Source organism: Syngnathoides biaculeatus, chromosome 11 (assembly GCF_019802595.1).
Source record: "Syngnathoides biaculeatus isolate LvHL_M chromosome 11, ASM1980259v1, whole genome shotgun sequence".
Classification (NCBI taxonomy): Eukaryota; Metazoa; Chordata; class Actinopteri; order Syngnathiformes; family Syngnathidae; genus Syngnathoides; species Syngnathoides biaculeatus.
This window is the reverse complement of record NC_084650.1, coordinates 27,156,402-27,175,937: the sequence shown is the minus strand read 5'-3', so window position 1 is coordinate 27,175,937 and position 19,536 is coordinate 27,156,402. Positions and strand designations below refer to the sequence as shown.

The window sequence follows — 19,536 nt, the reverse complement described above, 5'->3', positions numbered from 1 at the left end:
GAGATAAAATATTCGATTTCCATTCAAATCTGAATTGCAAAACTATTGGCAGAAGTTAAACTAGATCAATTGTCATATTAGAGGAATACCATGGTTTTGAGTTGGTTCTGAGTCCAACAATTCCCCATCCCCCCTTCCCCCAGTCCTTACATAAAAGCAACTCGTGGACCCTTGACTGAACTGTGATCAGCAATATAGAAAGGTATTTTGCACCCGGTGCAGAGTCCATGTTGTGCAAAAACTGGTTTCCGAGTGTCAACAGTGTGCGCAGGAGATGTTTGGTGGGCAGTGACGCATGGCAGATGCAAAGCAGTTCCCTCAAAACAACTAGCAAATTATACTTCTGCTCTACAACTCAACTAGAAATTACAATTTGGAATATTTATGAGGATGCATAATGTACACTACCTGGACAAAACGAGTAGGCATACGGATCAATACATGAGCAATGCACAGCAAGTTGGTAAGAAGACCAGGTGTTCATTCATTAATATGTTCCATAGACTTTGTTTGTGTTGAGACCAGTGCGTGAATGTTGACTTTAAAAAGCACAGCAAGAGACCAAGATCGATGATCATTGATCCACACGCACACACATTGACTCCACAATGCAATCTGATCCCGCAACATGTAAACAAGCACTGAAACCTGTATTGCGACATTGGATTATTCGACCGTGTCCCACATTCGAACATTTTTTTAAAAATACCAGATGGCACAGTGCCTTCTCATTTTGCGCGCCTGCCCCAGAGTCCATCGGGGAGCGGCCGTGACGCCTCTCCACAACCGCCCACCGCTGTCCGCCAGGGGCCAATTGCATTTCCGGGTCTGACGGCCAGCCTCGCCACGTCACGATCCCGAGCGCCTCCTCCTCTCGCTTAAATTCGCATTTGGACGCTCCCCTCGCCCTCCGATTTCCAGTGTGACAGCACGCCACATCGGTCCTCCTGGCAAGTAAGTTTCCCACTTTTTTTTTTGTTTTAACTGCGCTTTCTTTGCGCATCGGGTGGGGGTGGGGTGGGGACGTCGTCATTTGCCATGGCTATCAAACGAAGTTTTTTCAGCGGTTAAAAGTTTTCCAAAACTCGCTCCAGGAGGGGTGCGCTTGTACAAGCCCAATCCTGTTGATCCTCCTTTGCTTACTTAGTGAACATTTTTCTGCGAGTGCTGACGCGTCAGCATGTACCGAACATGTTAGTCGAGTGTATTTGTGCAAAGAAAAATCCTGCAATCAGCCAACGCTACTAACTTTGATTTGGAAATAGTCTGCTGGCTTCCAATTGAGATTTTTTTATTATTATCTACATGCATACTCCTTAATTAGGTGTACTACGAACTTGTATTGCACATATGTGGTTGAAAATATATTCATAGTCAAGTAGAGCAACTTGAAGGTTAAAGCAAGTCAAACATTTACAGAAGTGACGCAAGATAGGCAGTCAGTGATACAGAGGAAAAACATCTTCCTCGTTCTTTCTATAGAAAAAGCACAAGGCTTGCTTACTTCCTAAATAACCTGTTTCTCTCCTTCCAGAATGGCTCGGCAATTCCCATCCCTCTCTCCAGCGCAGAAGAAGGAACTCTCGGAAATCGCCCAGAAGATTGTAGCCCCGGGGAAGGGAATCCTGGCGGCTGACGAGTCTACCGGTCAGTTCGCGAGAGTCATAAAACAAATTTAAAAAAAAAAAAAAAAAAGGTGAGGGGGAACTATTAATTTCCTTCTTGCCTTCAAGGCACCATGGGAAAGCGTCTCCAGAATATCAACGTGGAGAACACCGAGGAAAACCGTCGCTGCTTCCGCGACCTGCTCTTCACATCCGCTGGTCCCGTCCCTGACTCCATAGGAGGGGTCATTCTGTTCCATGAGACACTTTACCAGAAGTCAGACAGCGGAAAGCCCTTCCCTCAAGTCATCAAAGACCAGGGCATTGTTGTGGGCATCAAGGTGAGGGGGCAGGGTCCCCCCAAATTGTACATTTGTCACTAGGGTGTTTCATTCAAAAAGTCTGGATTTTTGCACACTTGAGTTTGAGTCACAGATACTACACTAGCATGTGACCATGGCGTCCTTAAATGGAAAAATGCAAAATCCAATTTTAGCAGCTCAACCAGTGAGGTGAATGGTTGAACACGTGATTATAAAAAGCAATCACCAACCATTTAGTAAGCTCCAAACCAGGAAAATGAAAATTTTCCATTTTTAGTTGCCAGTAGGCACAACAACAGATTAAGGGCAATTGTACTATTCGACAATGGGGAGTTGACATACTCTATGCTGGTCACGTCCATTTTAATGGCAAACGGTGACATAGAGCCACCAGAACAGGAAGTGAGCTAAATTTTATTTTCATTCACTTTTCAATTGAATTACTATATACTGAAAAGAGGGGGGGGGGGGTACCATCAAAAGAAGACTGGCCCTTGCCTGTCCCTACCCTCTGGAAAGGTTACATAAAGTCAGTCTGCTGTAGTAATAGATTATTGGAAGTCCTCAATAGGCGTAGCAGTCCTTAATTGTCATTATTAAATCTTCGTCGTCGTTATTTCGGCTTGTCCCGTTAGGGGTCACCAAAGTCTGTCATCTTTTTCCATCTAAGCCTATCTCCTGCATCCTCCTCTCTAACACCCACTGCCCCCTTGTCCTCCCTCACAACATCCATCAACCTTTTCTTTGGTCTCCTTGTAGTTTGAATTAAATCTCCTTTTTGTAGCTCATTCGTTAAAGGACGGCTACAGAATGCATTTTTCTTCAGCCTTATTTTTGACAGTGTGGGACACAGCTCACAGTTCACTAGTTAGTTTTATTTTGAAAGTTCACGGCTGGTTCCTCCTTCAGGTGGACAAAGGCACGGCTGGTCTGAATGGAACAGATGGCGAGACAACCACACAAGGTTAAAAATAGCTTGTTCATCCTCTCAAAATGTCTTCTGTAGAAGACAATGCTCATCTTTGGTTTTCCCCGCAGGTCTCGATGGCCTCTCGGAGCGTTGCGCCCAGTACAAGAAGGACGGCTGTGACTTTGCCAAATGGAGGTGTGTGCTTAAGATCTCAGACAGCTGCCCCACACCTCTTGCCATCGCAGAGAATGCCAATGTACTGGCCAGATATGCCAGCATCTGTCAACAGGTTGGCATCACCCACTCAATACAGGTTTTATTTATATTTTATGTCCTGTTGGGTCAAGCAGATCTGCTGCTGGAAGATTTTTACTGTCACAGTGGATGTTTTAAGCTGCGGCTGTGTCCAGTCAATTTGCAGCTACAACAAAAGTGCTAAGTGGAATTTGACCAATGCCAATATGGATCCGTAGACTTATTTCTTTTTTTTTTCTGAATTGCAGAAAGATTTGTTAATTTTCTAAAAATGTGGTCCAGTACTCCACATGGTATATGTCTTCCTTAGCAGCGGTAATAGAAACATTCATCCCTTTCATTAGAATGGACTGGTGCCTATTGTGGAGCCAGAGATCCTTCCTGATGGAGCCCATGACCTGCAGAGATGCCAGTATGTCACAGAGAAGGTGGGTAGGTCATCTGTCAAATATGTTTCTGGTGAACTAGGATTCTGACAAGCATATGTGTCTTTAGGTTCTGGCTGCAGTGTACAAGGCTCTGTCTGACCACCACGTGTACCTGGAGGGAACACTGCTGAAGCCCAACATGGTCACTGCCGGACACTCCTGCACCAAGAAATTCACCCCTCAGGAGGTCGCCATGGCTACTGTGACTGCACTGAGGCGCACTGTGCCCGCAGCTGTGCCGGGTGAGTGTTTTGCATGGAGACCGCTTATGTTAAGATGATGTTTTAGGTAAAATCTCATGATGGTACACTGTTTATGTACTTTGTAGCGCTGAGTGAAAGAGTGTGATTTTTTTTCATATCGTAAAAATTGGGAATGTTTGGGTCATTTGTCAATGTCATGACCTGTGACTTTGCAGGCATCTGCTTCCTGTCTGGGGGCCAGAGTGAGGAAGAGGCCTCACTGAACCTGAACGCAATCAACCAGGTGGCGCTCACTCGCCCCTGGAAGCTCACCTTCTCGTACGGCCGTGCGCTGCAGGCGTCCACTCTTGCAGCCTGGCAGGGAAAAGCTGCCAACAAGGCTGCTGCGCAGGAAGTTTTCTGCAAAAGGGCCAAGGTAAGCCTCAATGGGTGGTGATGAGCTCGCCAAGAGTGCAATAAAGAGACGGGAGTATTAATTTACTCTTATCTTGCATTACCCAACTTTATTCTGGCTGGTAAATGATTTGTCAGAAGCTGCTTGTCATGTAATGTGGCGGCAAGTAACCTGGCTGATGATTAACTCTGTCCCCAGATCAACGGCCTGGCTGCTAAAGGAGAGTACAAGGCCACAGGCTCGGCTGACCAGGCTTCCATGCAGTCTCTGCACACCTCAAACTACGTCTATTAAATGCTTGGACCTCAAGCGATGACTCGTTTGGACCAAATGTGGACAACCTGTAATGCCTCTGATGGACATCAGCGAGGGGGAAGATTGTCTTTATCTCGATGAACTGCTCTTTGCTTCCTTAAAGGAATAAATTAAGTGACCAAATGTGTTTGGTTTTCTTTTTGTTGAATTGGGTTTTCAACTAGTCAAGAGTGTCATGAAGTTTATACTTTGGTTTAAAAGTGAATGGAATAACTCCCCTGTAATGTGCAAAATATGAATGCCATTGAGTTTTACTAACATAGATTGCACAACATGAAACTACAGGACCTTGAAAAGAGGTCATGAGACATCTTCTGCAAATATATATCCGATACATTCACAGACAAATGATCATGTCACAGTCAAGAGGTTAAAAAAAAAGTTCTACACCATTTTGGTAAACAATCTAGTACTTAACATTTGCACCTTATCGAGGCTGTAGACAGAAAAGTAAACCTCCAAAGGAAATACATGGCACTCTATTAGGTACTTTACATGTGCACACTCTAATGGGGTTAAATACAAAAGCTTCATGCAAAATTTTATATTTGCATATTGCTCAATTTGAGAGTTATTGATTTAGCAATATGCTTATGTGTTTTATATTGGTGTAAAATCTGCTTTGGTGTTGGGACTATTCTGTCCCTGTTTCAGTGTTGAATGAGGTAGTCAAAATATATAATACAATTTTGAGGCAGTGCAGTTTGACACCACTGTAAACTACATAAATACAGCTATTAAATTAACTTGATAGCATCAAACTAAACTGTCTTCGTAAAAGTTAAATTCAGATACATCTGTCGTATTGTGCTGTATTTCATTAGATTGTGAAAGTGTCTTTTGTTGTGTGTGTACTGTAAAATGATAGAAATAGGATCATGAAGTTCAGGAGATCCATAATTATTCTCAGGGTGTGTCAACCGGTGGCAAGGAAATTGTCTTGAATTGCCTGAAGACCGAAGACAGGGACTGTACAGCGATCACTATTGCTACTTAGAATTTTCATCTAAGTCACCGTTATCAAATCTGTCTTTTTTTTGTTTCCAAAAATATGATTATTAATGTAGGCTACCAGTTTTTTTCAGGTAATATTTTTATATTACATCCATCCATTTCCTATACAGCTTGCTCTTATTCGTGTGGCTCTTAGCTGACTTTAGGCGATCAGCAAGCAGCAAGAAAGTTGAAGGCTTTCAAATGGTCAATCATAGGAAGATGAACCGAGACTCACACTTGGACCAATGGGCAATTTACGTAGCGTTTTTAACGAACAAACCTAACATGCACACTTCAAAATATGGGAGGGAGCCAAAGTACCTGGAGAAAACCCGTCCGACCATAAGAAGAACAGACTCCAGACAGACAGGTCAGAGTAAAGATTCAAACCCTGATCTTAAGAACTGTGAGGCAGATCTGCAAACTTTGATGCATTTGACATTACAGTGGTGTTAAAAAAAACGTAGAAAAGTACTTTTTGTTTCATACCTGAAAAGTTTTTGCAGTAAAACGATTTAATGATAAATTTGACTACATTTACAACTATTTGTGAACTATCCATCCATCCATCCATTTTCTTCACCACTTATCCTCACGAGGGCCACGGAGAGTGCTGGAGCCTATCCCAGCTGTCAAGGGACAGGAGGCGTACACCCTGAACTGTTTGCCAGACAATCGCATGGCACATCGAGACAAACAGGTGCACTCGCAATCACACCTAGGGGCAATTTAGAGTGTCCAATGAATGTTGCATGTGTTTTGGGATACGGGAGGAAACCGGAGTGCCCGGAGGAAACCCACGCAGGCACACAAACATGCAAACTCCACACAGGCGGGTCCGGGATTGAACCTGGGACCTCAGAACTGTGAGGCCAACACTTTACCAGCTGACCCACCGTGCCGCCTTATATTTATCAATTATTATTAACTAACATCCATCCATGCATCCTCTACAACTTTTCCTGGTATGGTCGCTGGGGCAGTAGCTTTAGCAGGGATGTCTTCGATCATCCTGGAACTGATCAATGGCTGAGCCTTTGCTATTCTGGTTATTCTGAGATCCTTTTTAATGGCTGTCTTTGGTTTTGCTCTCCATTTTAAGGCATTAAAGATTATTTTAGCTGAAGAGCCTCAAAATTTTTGCACCACATTAATTAAAGTATGCTGTTCTTCTGAACAATATGTTGAACGACCAACCCACTGTCCTCAGGCTTTCAAGGAGAAATCCATGTTCAACAGCTGCTGGCTTATTCCTTAAATAGGGGCTACCTGATTCTCGCTGGTTTCACAAAATTGATTATCTCATTGATTGAACACCACACAGCATTTTTTTTTTCACACTCCATACAACAAATTGCCCACTTGCACCACCTGTACAGGTACAGTACATCATGATTTTGAACACTACTGTAACATATTTGCTCAACCCTCTTCCGGGGAAATTTGTTCAAGAGCTGTTTTTAATCTTTGGACCTTTCGTCTTAAATATTAACGAACCACTATCCTCTGGCACTGTCCTGAGGAAGAACCATTTTCTGAATGAATCTACAAGTGGTGCTTCATCTAATTTGTTTCAATGGACTTTGAAGTCTTAACTCTTAAATGGAATCTTGAAGTTATAATTACAGTGTATGGTGTAGTTTACTCATTGAACTTACTTTTGCTTTTAAGCATAGAAAATAATACATTCACTGATTTTGTGTTTTAAGATGTCAATAAATGAAATCTAATTCAGAGGCTACTCTCGCAGCTGGTTTATTTCACAATAGGAAGCTGAAAACACAATGCCGGGTAAAAAAAAATGTATTCATAATCATTAAAAAAATACAAATGACCAAATAATACATTTTGACTTTGCATCAGCTCATTTTTAAAAATGTATTGGCGCTGTGCAATTATCTAACGTTTATAAACAACACACACAACTAATGAAAAAATGAAGTAAAATCTAAGTAGTCATTTGAAGCATGATTTTATACATATATTCAGGGATGAGAATGACCAATTTGGAAAAACACTAAAAATGTCCGTCTATATGGGGGTGGGGGTTGAGTTTCCTCCTGGATATTTTTTTTGCTCCAATCGGAACAGAGTACACAGCACTTTGCCGGGAATGTCCACTTTTTGTATGTGTTCGGTTAGACATGTTGATACCGTTTTCGGTCCTATTTTCACGGTCACACTTTTTTCAAGACATGCGCGTCTGAAACAGTTTTTGATTCCAGCATCCTTGTCAATTGCCCTCGCTCGATCTTCATCCTTTTTTTCCAACACTTTCGCTATCGTAAAACTTTGAACAATCCGTCGCTCAGTTCGCGCCATGTAAGTCCCACGCGCCATTACTTGGCGAACTAACAAGTTACACTGCGATTTCTGAGAACCGAGAACACATGTACATGGCAATGGTGGAACTCGATTAACCACTAACATGATTGGATCGTTATAATGTATATGTATATATATCTGTGGTCCAATCGAGTAATCTGCCGCAAACAAGTTTTAATGTTTATGTCGCAAAATGCAAATATTTACACTACCGAGCAAGTTAGAACAGCACCTGATAGTCATGCTTGTGCTAGCACTACGCTGAACTTGCAGCTCGAAGCCCACCACTGAGAGGCAGGCGCACGATATCCCCCCCACCTTAATTTTACTCAACGGATTTGCGCTTATCTCGAGAATGGTCATTTTGGTGTGAAAAAGTCGGAAATCCGTGGAAAATTCTCATCCCTGTATATTTATACAGAGACACCCACACACACAGGGTGTCCCAAAAATGCATAAACACTTTAAATAATTGTAAAATTGATGTTTATTATAATTTGAATAATTTTTAACATGTATAAGAATTTCCAAATAAAGTATGTATATCTATCTATCTCAGGGGTCACCAACGCAGTGCCCGCGACTAATGTTAGCCCGCGAGGACCATATAAGGCACACGGGAGGTATGTTGTAAAAATACCATAGGCCACAAATTGTTACTACTATTTGTGCTTTAAATTCTGTATCTGACATGCTAACATGAGTTAAAATACTTGTAATTTACCATTCACTACAATAAACAAAAATATTTTATGTACATGTAATGAACTGAGTCTGAAATTTGATGCAAACAGGTCACGTAGCCCTTCATATGATCGGTGCTCACGAAGTAGCCCTCAGCCACCAAAAGGTTATTGAGCCCTGATCTATCTAGTCCAAATGTACCTTTACACTTCAAAACACAAAAAAATATGAAATTGTGGAGTACTTTTCCTCTCTAAGATGAGTTTTTGATGCATTTTAATTTAATACGATATTGCCCACGGCACGGTGGATCGGATGAAAAGTGTTGGCCTCACTGTTCTGAGGAGCCGGGTTCAATCCCAGCCCTCCCTTTGTGGAATTTGCATGTTGTCCCCGTGCCTGCGTGGGTTTCCTCCCACATCTCAAAAATTGCGCCTAAGTGTGATTGTGAGTGCGACTGTTGTCTGTCTCCATGTGCTCTGTGATTGGCTGGAGACCAGTTCAGTGTCCCCTGCCTCCTGCCCGATGACCGCTGGCATAGGCTACAGCACTCCACGCGTCCCTTGTGAGGATAAGCCAGGTAGGCAAAGAAAATGGATGGATGGATTTCCCACATCTGACTTCCTGTCAAGAATGTGGGATGCAGTTTCCCTGCAACACAAAAACTGCTTCATCACCAAGTGTTTGGTTAGAAGACGTTTGATTGTAAAGCAATTACAGAGTACGGTGAGCCGGTCAGAAGATGGTGCTCCAGGAGGTACGTTGCCCTTCGCCTTACATCTCCTTCGCTGCAGTAATGAAAAGTTTCAAGAAGTGAAATCCCGCCTAGCTTCACAAAGTCCTCCACTACCTGAGGGAGGAAAAAAAAGTTAGCCCTGATGAAAGACGAAGACAATCTAATGCCATTGAGTTAGTTTCACGAGTTTGACGACTCACTTGAGAACCGCTAGCTAGGAGCATGAAAAGGATGTCCAGACTCAAGGTCACCACCTCTTGCGCTGCCATTTTAAGTGTGGCAGAGAGGGAGGACAGCAATCCGAACTCCGCCAGCTCGACGCAGGACTCCCTTTTCTTGTGGGCAATGTTAGCTAGAACTCTTAGGATCTGAATATGAGATGATACGGAGGTAGAGTCCAACCGATATGGTTCAACCTTGAGAAGTTACCAGTCTACAATATAATTGAAGTTCTTGCACAGACCATTGTGTTGATGCCTTGAGAGAATGGCAGAAGCTGGATTAAACTCGGGACCAAGTTGAGCCTCATCAAGGTTGAACAGAATAAACTTGATCGAGCTGTATTACATCACAAGAGAAAAACATTTCAAGTTTTAAAAACATCAGAACTGAAAAAGCTTTCTGGATTAAAATAGTAATGTGACAAGTGACGACCACCACCACCACCACTAAATATTTATAGGACATTTAGGAAGAAAAATGCTTGAGCATTTTCTTCCTGCCTTGGGGAAAGGCCTATTTAATTAATTCACTGCCAGTTCTCTCATTTTTTATATGATTTGTACGACACCAATTCCAATGAAGTAGGGACATTGTGTTGAGCATTAAAAACAAAATGTAATAATTTGCAAATCACATTCAACCTATATTTAATTGAATAAGTGACAAAGACAATGTTCAAAACAACAAACAACTATTAACTTGGAATTTTATGGCTGCAACACGTTCCCCAAAAACTAGGACAGGTGGCAAAAAAAGACTAAAAAAAGTTGAGGAATGCTCATCACACATGTTTTCGGAATATCCCAATGGGGAATTGGGAACAGGTGGGTGCCATGATGCTGAAAGGTACGTACAGGTTTTGGAGAAACATATGCTGCCATCCAAGCAATGTCTTTTTCATGCACGCCCCTTATTTCAGCAAGACAATGACAAACCACACTGTCCATGTGCTACAACAGCGTGGATGGGTCAAAGACCAGGTACCTTACTGTGGTGTCCCGCGAGCGGGGCTCTCCTCCTAGGGAGCCTTACGAAGCCTGGTCACTTCCCTCTGACTCGCGTTGTGGGAGGCGCCCTTTTCCCTGTGACTTCGCTTTGATCACCTGTACCACCTGCCATCGGGGGTTCCTCAGGACAAGCTCCGGCCAGACCCGATATTCAAAGGGACTTGGAGGCTTCGTTTCCGGTTGTTGCTCGGGTTCTCTCCCGCTATGCCCCGCGGCACAGGCTGGTCACAGTGCCCTGTCTACGTCCATATCTATCACCCTGTCATGCTTTGCTAGCGACATTCTCTCCTCACCTTCTTATCTTTGGAGGACTACGGAGCCTCCCAGATGTGAGTGAAACAACAGCAACAACAGCGTGGCTTTGTAGTAAGAGTGCGGATATTACACTGGCCTGCCTGCAGTCCAGACCTCTCTGCCATTGAAAATGTGTGGTCCATTATGAAGCGTAAAATACGACAAAGGAGAACCCAGACTATTGAACAGCAGAAGCTGTAAATAATGCAAGAATTGGAAAAAAATTCCATCTACAACGCTTCAACAATTATGTGGCCTCAACTTCAAAACATTTATTTAATGTTGCTAATAAGAAAAACTGGTGTTACAGTGGTAAAGATGACCCTGTCCCAGCTTTTTTGGAACCTGTTGCCGCCATAAAATTCCAAGTTCATGATTATTTGCTAAAAAACAAGGTTTATCAGTTTGAACATCATACATCTTATCTTTGTATTGTATTCAATTAAATAAAGGGTGAACATGATTTTCAAATCTTTGTATTCTGTTTTTATGATGAAGAATGTCCCAACTACATTAGAATTTTGGTTGTATATAGAGTCGCTGTCTATTAATGGCAGAAAAGAGTTAATTGTGAAGCTCACCACAGCAAACACATTAGGACAATGTGCCTACGTCATCAATGCGAGGCGCACATATTTTATTCAAGGAGCGGGAAAATGGTAAAAATGCACAATTATAGTTTGCACACTGTATTAAACACTGATCTAAAGCCTCTGAAGCCGTTGCACTCATCATCACCCCTCATGGGTATTTTTGACACGTCGACTTGGAGAACCCCTTGGAATTGACCCCTCCGTGGATATTGCGCAATCCGCGTCACTGACCAATCAGAGGCCAGAGATCTGCATAAACCACGGCAGTTATTTAACAAAAAATATGGTTAAGAGGTGTCGTCACGGACTTTGTAATAGTGACGACAGGTATCCTGAAAGGCTAGTTGGTGGAGTTCGATTCGTACCCTTTCCAAAACCGAAGACCCAGTACGAAAAATGCCTTCGATGGATCAAACTTTGTGGAAGACCGCATCATCAACTAAATCCATCTAATATCAACTGGAACAGATATGTTTGCACGAAGGTATGCCTTATATTTGATTTTAAATACATGTCTCGTATAAATGAATTCGAAGTTCTTCGCTAGCATAACATTGCTACGTGTGAACGATTGACACACTTATTCTTTGTTGAGCGATATTAAGCGATGATCGGACTGCACAAACGTGTCGCTTTCCTGCTGGCTCGCGGCCGAAGCTTAACCAGACTGTGTTTGCACGAAGATATGCCCTATATTTGATTTTCAATACACGTCTCGTATAAATGAATGAGACGTTCTTCGCTAGCATAACATTGCTACGTGTGAACGATTGACACACTTATTCTTTGTTGAGCGATATTTAGCGATGATCGGACTGCACAAACGTGTCGCTTTCTTGCCGGCTCGCGGCCGAAGCTTAACCAGACTGCGTTTGCACGAAGATATGCCCTATTATTTCATTTTTAATACACGTCTCGTATAAATGAATGAGACGTTCTTCGCTAGCATAACATTGCTACGTGTGAATGATTGAATGAAATCAGAAGCATGGCGTCTGTCTCAGTTCAGAATGTATTGTATTGTATTTGCCCTTTTTACTCATTTTTGTCTTACGTCAGCACACGTGGCGTGACGTCACTTCAAGAGGCGTGGTTAAGTGCTCTGTACGGAGGGGTCAATTGCCACTCGTACAAGCTTACTGGCGACGAGTTTGTGACCGAAATTTGTCAGCCAGTCGGACTAGGCGATCACCAAGTATCAGATGAAACAAAAGGGTTGAGGAGATACGGTGACAAATAAGGAAGTTACACTTTTTTACTCAAATCTGACAGTACTTTTTGACCAGACTTTCTTTGACGTTGCAATACCACAAAAAACATTCCCTAAGGAAGCTCGAATTCTCCAGAGTCCATCCGATTTTCAAAATTATTGGGGTGTTATACTCTAGTTATGGAGCCATTCCAACCACTCAACATTCAAAGGTGAAATGTCTTCAACAATCAATAGTCCAGTTTCCTTAATTAAATTTGGTTACTAAAATTAACTTTTTACTTTAACAGACCTGCGTAGATTTTGTATTCGCTCTAGAAACAGTATCTACAGTATTCATAAAAAAGGCCACTAGTCATCAAGTAATACACTGTGGGTCATAGGAGTTGTTTTACCTTCATGTTTAAATAAAACATTGAAATGTGTAGAGAATAAAGTACCACCTGTGAAATTATTGAGGACCCAGGCGCTCTCTCTGGCCAAAGCTGGTTGAATCTGGATGTAAGCCTGAAGCAGACCACACAGAGCAGCTACGACCCTTTCGTCACTCAAACAAGCGCAAACCTCATCTGATGTGGAGGAAGACAGGAGGTTCCCTACGCACCTCAGCAGAGGCCAGATGAGCTATGGAGGTAGAACACAGTGGGGGTGGGGTGGGTGGTTGGGGGTGACGGGGGGGAATTTGGGGGTGAGAAGACCATCATTTCAGGCATCTTTGAAAATTAAAAATGGTGTACTGTACATAGGAACACAAAAGTGAGCATTTTTACCTTTAAAAAGGCACAAAAAAACCATTTCATACAGAAGTTCTATTGCCATTAGATTTAGATGCAAGTGCTCATAATTTTGCGGGAGTTACGTATACAAGTTATTCCCAGTGTGCTGCATTATTCAAATTACTTAATTGGGCAGAGAATAATTTATTAATGAAAAATAATGGAATTGTTCATCGGTCTCTATCAGTGTCACACAGTTAAAGCAGAACAAACATGCTTGCGTTAAATGGCAGAAGGTACTTAATTGACCCGTGTATCAACTATTTGTGACATTCTAGTTTGCTACTGTGCTGACAAATCTAATGTAAAACAGAATCCTTGGCTGAAAAATGGCCAAATATTAACTTACCAGTTCCAGTCCTCCTTCTTTGTTTCCTTGAGCAACAGTGTCACTCAGTGACACTAACAGCATACCGCACTGCAACACAACGTCGGAAGCCAACACGGCTTGGAGATCCTCACCACTTTGTAGAAGACAGCAGGAGAGGAGAATCACATCTTTATTAACGATTGCAATTGAAAAAAAATTTGTTGCTTTGACATACATGCTGAGATGAGTGGATAGCACTTACCTGCATGTGAGGTAATGCAGACACCAAGCACACTCAATGGCAGGCCCCAGTGCAAAATTTTGGTTGGGTGTCAGGACTGCTAAAAGGTTTGAAGGTAAACTAGAAGCCAGAACCAACCTACAAAGTGTGGAAGAGCCCATAAAGGAACAGCAGTGGAACCTCCAGATTTCAATATGCGATTGGTAAGATGTAAAAAAGTGCTGAAAAGAAGACAAACGGGACGACATAGCACTGTGCGTTATATGAACATACATACAACAATTTATAAAGAGAATACTGCAATAACAAAAGAGAATCTATTTACTGTGTGGGTTGGAATGAGACTTTTTCAAAGGCATCATTCTCATTTGTCACATCAGACATTTCTCATATCACCAAAGGTGAGGAGACATTTTATTATTTCAATGTCCTCAAGTTAATAACGTCATGAGATGCCTTAAAGGATGCAGCAGTTCTGAATCAAAAAGATGAGATTTTCCATGGAAGTTCACATCCAGTGTATTAATTAGATTACATTGTACACTGTTAGAAATGTGTTTGGCCAAACGGCCACCCTTCTTTTTCGATATTAATTAATTTTTCTGCTCGACTTTCATGATGAATAATGTGATTGTGATGAGGATACCAAATCCATTTCACATTAGCTGTTAATTGGTTTTTATTCTTGTATCACTAAACCTGTAAATTCTGATTGAGGTGCTTACGGGATTATTTTCCGTGATGCTTCTTTGGTCTGGAGAAGTTGTGAAAGGGTGAAGCCGACAGCTTCCACCACTGCCATGTTATGTCTCTGGTTCTGGACACATGTATGATGAGAAATTACTAATTATTTTTTATGGTGTTAATTTGCAGTACTCCTGACAAGCAAATATTGTACCTCTATACAACTGGCAAGGGCTGGTATGATTCCCTGAGCCAGAAGTTTCTCTCTTACGACATCACTGTCTGGGAATATATTCCCAAGTGTATAGAGGCAAAGTTCCTGTGTGAATAAACAAAAAAGATGATGAACTGTTCCATCACATGTCATTTGACCAGGGGAGAAATGTCACTAACAGTGAACCTGGTACTTTGTCCAGATAGATAGGTGAGGAGGTAGGGTGTGGCGGGCAGACAGGCTGGGGCAACGCTGGGGTGAGGAGAGTGAGACAGCTCGTGGAGACAGTGAAGAGACTGCAGGCGACATTGAGTGTTGGTGCCTGTCAGTAGCCCAATTAGCACGTGGACACTGTTCTCTTGTCTGCCAGAATCCACACAGAGCGAGGGACAAGGAATAGAATAAACAATGGCTCTTCAAACTTTGCCCCATAAAACAATATCAAAGGAAGATGGCCATACTTAATGAAGACAAGTTGAGATGCTGGGTCACGGAGAGATTTACCCAAGGTATAAAGGTGGCCTTCCCTCTCTGGACCACGGTGTTGAATTTTGTGCAACAAACTGACAACATCCTGTGCACACAAGATGCAAGCATTGTTTTCATTCCACTGCTATGAACCTAAAGATGTTGCTGTCACTCACCTTGTCATCTGAATAAGTGTCCATGATGGCCTCTTGCTGCCCATCATCTTCATCCAGCAGGAGTCTCTTGCTCACGAGTTCTCTGTCTCGGCGGGCCTGACGAAGAGCTACAGCACCAAGAATCACAGAGGACTCAACAGAGAGCAGTTTTTGCCAACATGATTGTCAAGCTATGGACAAATATAGTTAATCAGAGAGCCTCTGTAAACTTGGATGCGTCGTAGACAATACAAGAACTGCATCAAACATTTCGCCATAACATAAGATTAATTCTGTAATTCCCAGTGTTCAATGAAAGTGTCAAATGTGTACAACGTTTACATTTACGTATAAAGTATATATTGTAGGTTGTATTTTGACTATGATGCAGGACAGTTACACACCTGAACAAACGTCCACAATGATAAACCTATATAACATAATTACCTGATTGTTTATCAAAACTGAGCTTTAACTTAGTGACCAAAAACGTAATTGTGTTGACATGAAGAAAGGAGTGTGGTGACACGAGGCTTACGTTGAGCATGTTTAAACTCATTTGCTAAATTAAAAAAAAAAAACATTCGAATCATGCTGACAGCAAGAAGAACGCGTTCAATAAAACAAGAAATAACATAATTTTGTAGTACATTGTTTCGATCGTTACATGTCGCCAAAGAAGACCAAAAAGAAAAACCTTTTTCTTGCTCTCGCCTCTTTAACCGGAACTCCTCCAAGCTGTAACCTGCTCGGCCAGCTTTATAGCGGACTCGACTTAACCTCCACATAATTTTAACTTTCAAATAGTCGAAAATCTACTTAAAGATAGTTGATGTCATTTGAGCTCAAAACAAATGAAAGCGCCTTCTTCTTTTGTAATTTATTGTCCGTTGGCAGGGCGCTATGAAGCACATTACCGCCACCTAGTGCGGAACCTGAAATCAACAGAACCACGACTGTCACTAATTCTCTCCTCCTGAATGCATAAGCTTTTTTTTTGTTTTAATATACTGTACTGTGCTTTAGTTGGCTACAAACGCCAGACAAATGAAAAAAAAATAGGTTTCAAACACTCATTAGATACACCAGTTATTCATTTATTGAGTGAATGCAAAGCCATTCAGCCAATCACTTGCATCTTGGTTTGCTGAGTGGAGGGGTGCTAATCCGACTCCCAAAAGTGGGCATGTGTGTTCCATTGTCTGCTCCTCTTCACAAGTGCACAGTGGGGCAAGGCTACTATATGGGAAGGCTGCTGGTCAAGCATGGATCATGACCAGTCCTAAATCAATTCATAGCTCGAGCACTGTCTGCTTGAAAGTTTGTTGGTGCCATGGAAACTGTTGAGTAGGGTCTGACACCAGTTTTGGCAGGAATTTCTTTAATTTTAACATGAACCCAAGAAATGGGTGAGTTGAGCACAAACCATATTGCCAAAAGCATTCGCTCAGTTGCCTTGACTAACATGATTTTAAGTATTATCCCATTCTAAAGCCACATGGTGTAATATGATGTTGAACTTACCCAATGCAGCTATAATAACTTTACTTCTGTGGAAAGGCTCTCAAAGAGGTTTATGATTAAAGTTTATGGGACGTTTTGCCTATTCTTTCAGGAACATATTTGTGAAGTCACACACTGCTGCAAGAGAATGCCTGGCTCTTTGTCCACTCGGAATTAACCCAAAGGTGTTTGATCAGGTTGAGGGCAGGATTTAGCCCAGGCCAGTCAACTCAATCCGTACGTAATTTTTCATCCATCCATGTGTGCCAGTGCACAAAGGCAAGGTCAATAAAGACTAGGGATCAGGGGCTAATATTTTGGACGATTCCAACTTTGTGGAAACAGTTTGGCGATATCCCTTACTGGTTACAAAAGGACTGTGCATCAGTGCATAAATCAAGGTTACTAAAGACATAAGTGAGAGAGTTTGATATGGACGAACTTGACTAGCCTGCACAATCCTGACCTCAACCCGAATGAACACATTTGGATGAATTAGAGTGGAGACAGAGCCAGGCCTTCTTGTACAAAACAAGCATGTAGCATGGGGAAGTCTGGTGTGGTGGAGAAATATGTTAGAATAGTACACAACACGTATGAGGGCAGCAGAACAGTGGTGAGGTGTGACGTTGGAAAAACAGAAGAATATGAAGTGAAGGTGGGATTGCATCAGGGATCAGCTCTGAGCCGCTTCCTGTTTGCTGTGGTAATGGATAGGCTGACAGATGATGTTTAACTGGAATCCCCTTGAACCATGATGTTCGCAGATGATATTGTCATATGCAGTGAAAGCAGGGAGCAGGTGGAGGAACACTTAGAAAGATGGAGGCATGCATTGGAAAGGACAGGAATGAAGATTAGCCAAAATAAAACTATATATGTGCATGAATGAGAGGAGTGGAGGGGGAAGAGTGAGGCTCCAGGGAGAAGAGATAGCGAGGGTAGATGACTTCAAATACTTGGGGTCAACAATCCAGAGCAATGGTGACTGTGGTAAGGAAGTGAAGAAACGGGTCCAAGCAGGGTTAGAACAGCTGGCGGAAGGTGTCTGGTGTGTTATGTGGCAGAAGAGTCTCTGCTAGGATGAAGGGCAAATTTTATAAAACAGTGGTGCGGCCGGTCATGATGTACAGATTAGAGATGGTGGCTCTGAAGAGACAACAGGAAGCAGAAGTGGAGTTGGCAGAAATGAAGATGTTGAGGTTCTCGCTCGGAGTGAGCAGGTTGGATAGGATTAGAAATGAGCTCATTAGAGGGACAGCCAAAGTCGGATGTTGAGAAGACAAGATTAGAGAGAGCAGACTTCGATGGTTTGGACATGTCCAGAGGCGAGAGAGTGAGTATATTGGTAGAAGGGTGCTGAAGATGGAGCTGCCAGCCAAAAGAGCGAGAGGAAGACCAAAGAAAAGATTGATGGATGTTGTGAGGGAGGACATGAGGACAGTAAGATGCACGTGATCGGTTTAGATAGAAAAAGATGACACGCTGTGGCGACCCCTAACGGGACAAGCCGAAAGAAAAATAAGTATGTAACCTCACAAAGTTAGGACAAGTTAGAAATGCACTGAAAAGTATGAAAAATGTAAAGACAGGTACAAAAAACGAGAATTTCTTAGAAAATTTTATTTTCTGTGAGGTCAAAAGTTTACATACATTTCCTTAGTATCGAGTAGCCTTTCCTTTGGTCAAACGTTTTGGGTCCACAAACTTCTGACTGTACTCGGCTGGAATCCTGGCCCAATCGTCCTGACAGAACTGCTGTAACTGAGTAAGGTTTCTCGGTTGGCTTGCTCGCACACGCCTTTTCAGATCTGCCCACATATTTTCAATGGAATTCAGATCAGGGCTTTGCGATGGCCACTCCAAGACATTGACTTTGTTATCCCTAAACCACTTTTTAACTATTTTGGCAGTGTGTTTCGGGTCATTGTTCATTTGGAAGACCCATTTGCGGCCAGATTTTAGTTTCCTGGATGGTGGCTTGAGATGTTGCCCTAATATCTCCATTTCTTTCTTCATGATGCCGTCTATTTTATGAAGCGCTCCAGTTCCCGCTGCAGCAAAACATCCCCACAAAATTATGCTGCCACCTCCGCGCTTCACAGTTGGTATGGTGTTCTCAGCTCAACAAGCTTCCCCCTTTCTCCTCGAGAAGTAACATTGGTCATTCCTGCCAAATAGTCCACTTTTGTTTAATCAACCAACCAACCAGTCTACATGTATTTTGTGGACTTGGAGAAGGCATTCGACCGTGTCCCTCGGGGAGTCCTGTGGGGGGGTTCTTCGGGAGTATGGGGTATCGAATCCCCTGATATGTTCTGTTCAGTCCTTGTACAACCGCTTTCGGAGTTTGGTCCGCATTGCCGGCAATAAGTAGGACTCGTTTCCGGTGAGAGTTGGACTCCGCCAAGGCTGCCCTTTGTCACTGATTTTGTTCATAACTTTTATGGACAGAATTTCTAGGTGCAGCTGAGGCGTAGAGGGTGTCCGGTTTGGTGGCCTCAGCAACGCATTTCTGCTCTTTGCGAATGATGTGGTTCTGTTGGCTTCATCAAGCCGTCACCTCCCTGGTGAGGTGTTCTGGGCATGTCCCACCGGAAAGAGACCCCGAGGACAACCCAGGACACGCTGGAGAGACTATGTCTCTTGGCTGGCTTGAGAACGTCTCGGGATCCCTCCGGAAGAG

The 19,536-nt window shown here is 42.6% G+C and overlaps 2 protein-coding genes across 3 annotated transcripts in view; one reads left to right on the top strand and one right to left on the bottom strand.

Moving 5' to 3' along the window:
• The first annotated feature begins 768 nt into the window (after positions 1–768).
• On the top strand, positions 769–4,555 carry aldob (aldolase b, fructose-bisphosphate). The gene is made up of 9 exons (XM_061834657.1): positions 769–954; positions 1,535–1,647; positions 1,734–1,945; positions 2,837–2,891; positions 2,966–3,126; positions 3,437–3,520; positions 3,588–3,762; positions 3,939–4,138; positions 4,316–4,555. Exons 2-9 carry the CDS (start codon positions 1,536–1,538, stop codon positions 4,409–4,411), a joined length of 1,095 nt encoding a protein of 364 aa, XP_061690641.1. The 5' UTR covers positions 769–954; position 1,535; the 3' UTR covers positions 4,412–4,555.
• Positions 4,556–8,463: 3,908 nt separating this feature from the next.
• Positions 8,464–19,536, bottom strand: part of tmco6 (transmembrane and coiled-coil domains 6) — a 13,100-nt gene continuing 2,027 nt past the window's right edge. The window contains exons 1-13 of one of the 2 annotated variants that reach the window (XM_061834698.1): positions 16,045–16,213; positions 15,369–15,475; positions 15,186–15,298; positions 14,904–15,087; positions 14,725–14,829; positions 14,552–14,643; positions 13,848–13,964; positions 13,625–13,739; positions 12,943–13,123; positions 9,637–9,731; positions 9,374–9,541; positions 9,156–9,287; positions 8,464–9,088 (exon numbers count right to left, since the gene is read on the bottom strand). In XM_061834698.1, the coding sequence (XP_061690682.1) occupies positions 9,065–9,088; positions 9,156–9,287; positions 9,374–9,541; positions 9,637–9,731; positions 12,943–13,123; positions 13,625–13,739; positions 13,848–13,964; positions 14,552–14,643; positions 14,725–14,829; positions 14,904–15,087; positions 15,186–15,298; positions 15,369–15,475; positions 16,045–16,135 (1,524 nt within the window). In that variant the 5' untranslated portion in view covers positions 16,136–16,213 and the 3' untranslated portion in view covers positions 8,464–9,064. Of the gene's footprint in view, positions 9,089–9,155; positions 9,288–9,373; positions 9,542–9,636; positions 9,732–12,942; positions 13,124–13,624; positions 13,740–13,847; positions 13,965–14,551; positions 14,644–14,724; positions 14,830–14,903; positions 15,088–15,185; positions 15,299–15,368; positions 15,476–16,044; positions 16,214–19,536 lie in introns of those variants that run through there. The other variant, XM_061834699.1, reaches the window with a different exon arrangement.

What these genes read in the sequence shown, in the direction of transcription:
- aldob (XM_061834657.1), top strand. Translation starts at nt 1,536, where the DNA reads ATGGCTCGGCAATTCCCATCCCTCTCTCCAGCGCAGAAGAAGGAACTC. An exon ending in GCCAGTATGTCACAGAGAAG is followed by an intron (nt 3,521 to 3,587) that starts GTGGGTAGGTCA and finishes ATGTGTCTTTAG; the next exon opens with GTTCTGGCTGCAGTGTACAA. An exon ending in TGTGCCCGCAGCTGTGCCGG is followed by an intron (nt 3,763 to 3,938) that starts GTGAGTGTTTTG and finishes GTGACTTTGCAG; the next exon opens with GCATCTGCTTCCTGTCTGGG.